Here is a 5,000-nt window from a genome sequence, read left to right as displayed (position 1 = left end):
ATTACTGGCAAACCTTTGTGTTGTTTATTTAAAATGAGCCAATGTTTTGATAATTTGCCAGTTCATTGATATAAACTGGCAAATTACTCGCTGGGTGTATCGCAAAGTAACCTGCTCATGCTCATGCTCATGCGCTTCTGATGATTTAACAGTTTAATATAAAACAGAAAGTTGAACTCCTCACCGCTCTCTATCCAAACACGAAGCCTAACATAAGGAAAGGTCTGGCGGGAGTTCTGTCCGTGGTGGGCCGGCGTTCTCCCGGGCGGGGGGGGGGGCTCACCTGCACTGGCGGAGCTGCCTATAGTCGAAGGCGCTGACCTCGAACAGACTGGCCGACTCCACCAGGGACGACATCACCACCTCCCGCTCCCGGATCTGCTGGTCCCAGGCATCCAGCATCTGGTACGGATTCTCGCTGTCGAACCTGCGGCAGCATGCATCCGTTTGTGTGTGCGTGCGTGTGTGTGTGTGTGTGTGTGCATGCGTGTGTGTGTGTGTGTGTGTGTGTGTGTGTTTGTGTGCGGACTCAAATTAATGCACTGACATACTTAGTTACTTAGTTACGTACATACCTACCGTAGCCACTATATACACTGCGTGTGTCTCTGTGTGTGTGTGTGTGTGTGTCTGCGTCTGTGTTTGTGTGTGTGTCTGTCTGCATGTGTGTGTGTGTGTGTGTGTGTCTGCGTGTGTATGTCTGCATATACACCATAAACCCACTTCTTCCACCTGCTTAAAGAGACTTGTCTATACACACACACACACACACAATGCCACGTGCATATTTCGCCCAGAGAAGCAGCCCTTTCACGCACAGACGTACTACACAGGAGGCCCATCCAGCCAGCGACAGGCCGTAACGGCTGATTAATCTGAAGCCGTGCGTTCCCGGGCCAGCCTGGGCTGCAGCCGCCGCCGCGTCCCCACCACCGCTAACCGCTAACCGCTCGCACGCCGCCGCGGCGATTAGCGGTGACTTCCAAGACATTAATGAGCAAATAATCGCCCGGTTATTAAGAGACCAATTATGCACATAACTAATATGACAATTTAGCATTATGACAACGCATCCCTGCACCTATGAATTAATTACCGCTACGGCGAGATTCAATTAGCCGTGCGGCTGACGACGCGAGGGCCTTCAGACGATAACGCGCCGTTGACTGATGCCAAGGGGATGGTGACATTTACACATGCTGGTCTTGGACAAACGGCCGCGCGGCGCGCAGAGCGGGGGAGACTACGGCGGCCACCACCGCGCAGACCAACTGTGCATCGGAAATGATTTGCAAATTTGTCTTCAAAATCAGTTTTACATTTTCATTCTAAATGCCTCCCCACTGCAATAAGGTCACTAAACGAACGTACAAAACAGTGTCGTCTTCCACTGTTCGGTTCTGTGATGAATTGAATTGAGATCACTTGAGTTTACTTGCATTATTAAACTAAACTCAATTCAATGAAACTGCACCCACGTGAAGGGGCCGTTCTTGCGGAAGTCCTCGCGGAAAGCGTGCTGCTCCACGTCAAAGGACATGCACTTCCTGCGCAGGCTGGCCACCTCGCTGGCCTGCATCGGCGCCATCTGCTGTTTGACCGCCACTGCGTGCTTCTTCACGTTGATCCACTTCTCCGGCAGCTCCTGCAGAAACCCACCAAGACGGACGAGAGGAGTCGGGGGGGGGGGGGGGGGGGGGGGGGATGGATGGATGGGCAGATGGGAGGACACAGGAGGGGACACAGGTTTTGAGTGGCAGGCTTGATGATAAGGATCAAAGCACAGGGAGAAAATGCTAAACCATGCAGTGAAGCCCAGATGATGGATCAGAGGAGAAACACATGCATGTTAATTGTAGACTGGGGAATTTTGTTCATATTCAGAAAGTACAATTATTTTATCAATGGAGTTAAGGGGTGGGGTAAAAACAATGGAATGACTTAAAAGTGCTACAAATTGGAGATGCAAGATTGATAAACAGATAAACAGACATAACAGACATAAAAAATCTTAAAATAGGTATGGTGGCTTATTTTGGGGAATGTTGTGTTTCGTGAGTACCACGAAATTGTCCTTTTTTCATTCGGCATAAAATCTTGAGATGTATATCAACACGGGATTGCATTGCTAGCAGTATATACACCAGACGCCTTCTTCACTGTTCACTCCACAGGCGTTCAATTATTCAACGTGTACCCCGACTTTTATGTTGACAAAACCACGGGAGAAATCTGCCACTGCGTCTTTAAAAACCATCCCAAATCAACCGCCAGGCGTTCGGGCCTACAGGCCTTACCTCCAGCTGTTTGTAGACCACATCAGCCTTACCTCCAGCTGTTTGTACACCACATCAGCCTTACCTCCAGCTGTTTGTAGACCACATCAGCCTTACCTCCAGCTGTTTGTAGACCACATCAGCCTTACCTCCAGCTGTTTGTAGACCACATCAGCCTTACCTCCAGCTGTTTGTACACCACGTCAGCCTTACCTCCAGCTGTTTGTGGACCACGTCAGCCTTACCTCCAGCTGTTTGTGGACCACGTCCGGCAGCTCCTGCTCGTACACCTTCAGCAGCGCGATGGTCTGCTGCAGCGGCTCAAACATGGCGTCCGCCGTGGCCTGCTTCTCCTTGACCGCCATCAGGTGACCCATGACCGCCACCAGGCCACCGTAGTCGCCCTCCTCCACGCGCTGGCTCAGCCCGGCCCGCGTCACGCTGACAAAGTCCTGCAGATCTGACAGACTGCACCGGGCGGGCATCACATCGGTTATTCAGCGCTGCAGTAGAAGATTTTCTTTTAGGGGTCCAGAACTGTGATTGAGTGCGATTTCAAGCACATTACTCAGGGTATAGGGTTTTTAGGGTTGCTCTACCTGAATATTTAATGTAAACACGTTTTAGTCTGGCTCATTAATCCGGACCACCGTGAAGCAGTAAATTTGGTCAGAATGTGTGTCTTTGAGCTCTCGATGTTGAATATTCCAACGTACTTTTATGCATACTATATCGCTGTATTGAATATCAAGATCATTTGGTAAAGGTCAAATGTTGCAGAAGAGATTTTCTCTTAAACCACAGTTAAATTCAGCGTATCCTGTTGAACTCACCAATCAAACTACAATTACAATTGTGTTTCTCTCCCGCCCCCCTGTAAGAAAACAAACACAGGCGTGGGCCTGTGATCAACCCTGTCCCTTCAGGACCAGCGGGCGGGGCCGTACCTGCTGGTGACGTGGTCGATGAGGTGCTGCTTGAACATGAAGCTCCACTTCTTGACCACGTTGAGCAGGGCGCTCTTGAGCGGCCGGCCGTCCACCCTCATCCAGCCCTGGAACACGTTCACGGGCACCAGCGCCTGCACCTCCTCGTAGACACGCTCGTACCTGGTCACACCGGACGGGGAACAGAGGTACTCAGGCCCCCGCGGGCAGGCAGGCAGGCAGCAGGCAGCAGGCAGGCAGGCAGGCAGGCAGGCAGGCAGGCAGGCAGGCAGGCAGGCGTAGTTAATTCACAAAAGCCCGTTAATCACAACCACAGTCTCCTGGGGGCTTTTACTGCACCCACATTTAAATGAGATATGACAACATGCTGCTTAGCCTTTAGCCCGTAAAAACCCAGGGATCAGATCTAGAGGGGGGGGGGGGATGAGAGGGAATGGGATGCCCTTTTAATGATTGTACTGAGGCAGAAGATAAAGGTTACTGTTCTGGAAGACCACGGACAAGCTTGGAGGTGAATAACGGTGGCGAGGTGAAGGACAGGGACGCATGGCCGAGGTGTGAGCATAGAGCGGCCAATTAGAGACAGTATCCTGATAGGTCGATTAGGGGAGAAGCGTTTGAGCTCCGGCCACAGACACTCGGTAACGTCCAGATGGGCGTTCTCTCTGCCTTAGCGGGGGTGTCACTTTATACATCACTGTGTCTCATCAGGAATCTCCATAATCATACCATTCTATTTACAGTGCAAACAAGCGGTATGATTTCTACAGGATATTATGAAGACAATTATACAATTTCTTCACAGGTGCAAAAGAGCAGCAAAAAATGCATTCTGACATATTTAAACGGTCAGAAACACACACACACACGCACATGCGCACACACACACACACACACCCACACACACACACACAGGGTCCGTCCTGCCCACCTGTCCACCTGCTCCTTGAAGCTGTCCAGCGTGGGGGGGGTCTCCGGCAGCCCCTCCTCAACGTGGCCCTCGGCCTCGTGGGCGCTGTGGGCGTGGCCGTACAACAGGAAGTGCCTCATGAACTCCTTCCTGTCGTCCATGTACAGGTAGGCGTAGTGGTCCAGGGAGTTGCGGAACTCGCAGCAGGTCACCATGACGTTCTGGACGCGCTCCATCAGCAGCTGCCGCATGTCCGTCAAGGCGGCCATGTCCTCCAAGTCCGCCTGCGAGGGGGAGAGGGCAGAGAGACAGCGGAGCGTTACGGTTTAGTGTAGCGTAGCACAGCATCTAAGAGAGTAGAGTAGGAGCAACAGTTTGATATAGCGTAGCGTCGCATAGCATCTATGAGAGTGGAGAGACAGCATAGCATAACAGTTTGATATAGCATGGCGTAGCATGGCATCTTTGAGAGTAGAGATAAGCATAGCATTACAATGCAATATAGCATAGCGTAATATAGCATCCAAGAGAATAGAGTAGCAGCATAGCACAGCATCTATGAGAGTATAGTAGCAGCACAGCATCACAGTATAATATAGCGAAGCATTGCATGGCGCCTGTGAGCGTAGCGTAGCATCTTAGCATTGCACAGTATAACATAGCATAGCATAGCATCTATGAAAGGAGAGTAACAGCATACCATTGCAACCATGAGCGCAGAGGAGCACCATAGCATCGCACAGTATAACATGGCGTAGCATAGCCTAGCATCAGTCAACGGTAGGAGAGGGGGTGGGGGGGGTCCACCTGGTAGTGAGGGAGGGCAGAGTGCTGGGCGAGGCGGGCGATCAGGGCGGAGGTCTTGTA

The 5,000-nt window shown here is 51.3% G+C and overlaps 1 protein-coding gene across 1 annotated transcript in view; it reads right to left on the bottom strand.

Moving 5' to 3' along the window:
* The window catches only part of dnah9 (dynein, axonemal, heavy chain 9), a gene marked incomplete at its 3' end in the record, with an annotated part of 148,941 nt that overhangs the window by 123,843 nt on the left and 20,098 nt on the right, over nucleotides 1-5,000 (bottom strand). The window contains exons 17-22 of the mRNA XM_084485520.1: nucleotides 4,941-5,000; nucleotides 4,155-4,417; nucleotides 3,224-3,385; nucleotides 2,522-2,744; nucleotides 1,479-1,645; nucleotides 284-427 (exon numbers count right to left, since the gene is read on the bottom strand). The exon at nucleotides 4,941-5,000 is cut by the window's right edge and continues 137 nt beyond it. Of these exons, the coding sequence (XP_084341646.1) occupies nucleotides 284-427; nucleotides 1,479-1,645; nucleotides 2,522-2,744; nucleotides 3,224-3,385; nucleotides 4,155-4,417; nucleotides 4,941-5,000 (1,019 nt within the window). The remainder of the gene's footprint in view (nucleotides 1-283; nucleotides 428-1,478; nucleotides 1,646-2,521; nucleotides 2,745-3,223; nucleotides 3,386-4,154; nucleotides 4,418-4,940) is intronic.

This window comes from Micromesistius poutassou (assembly GCF_964030765.1).
Source record: "Micromesistius poutassou genome assembly, chromosome: 21".
Lineage (NCBI taxonomy): Eukaryota > Metazoa > Chordata > Actinopteri > Gadiformes > Gadidae > Micromesistius > Micromesistius poutassou.
Note: the sequence above shows the minus strand (reverse complement) of the source record. Positions and strands in the feature narration are given on the sequence as shown.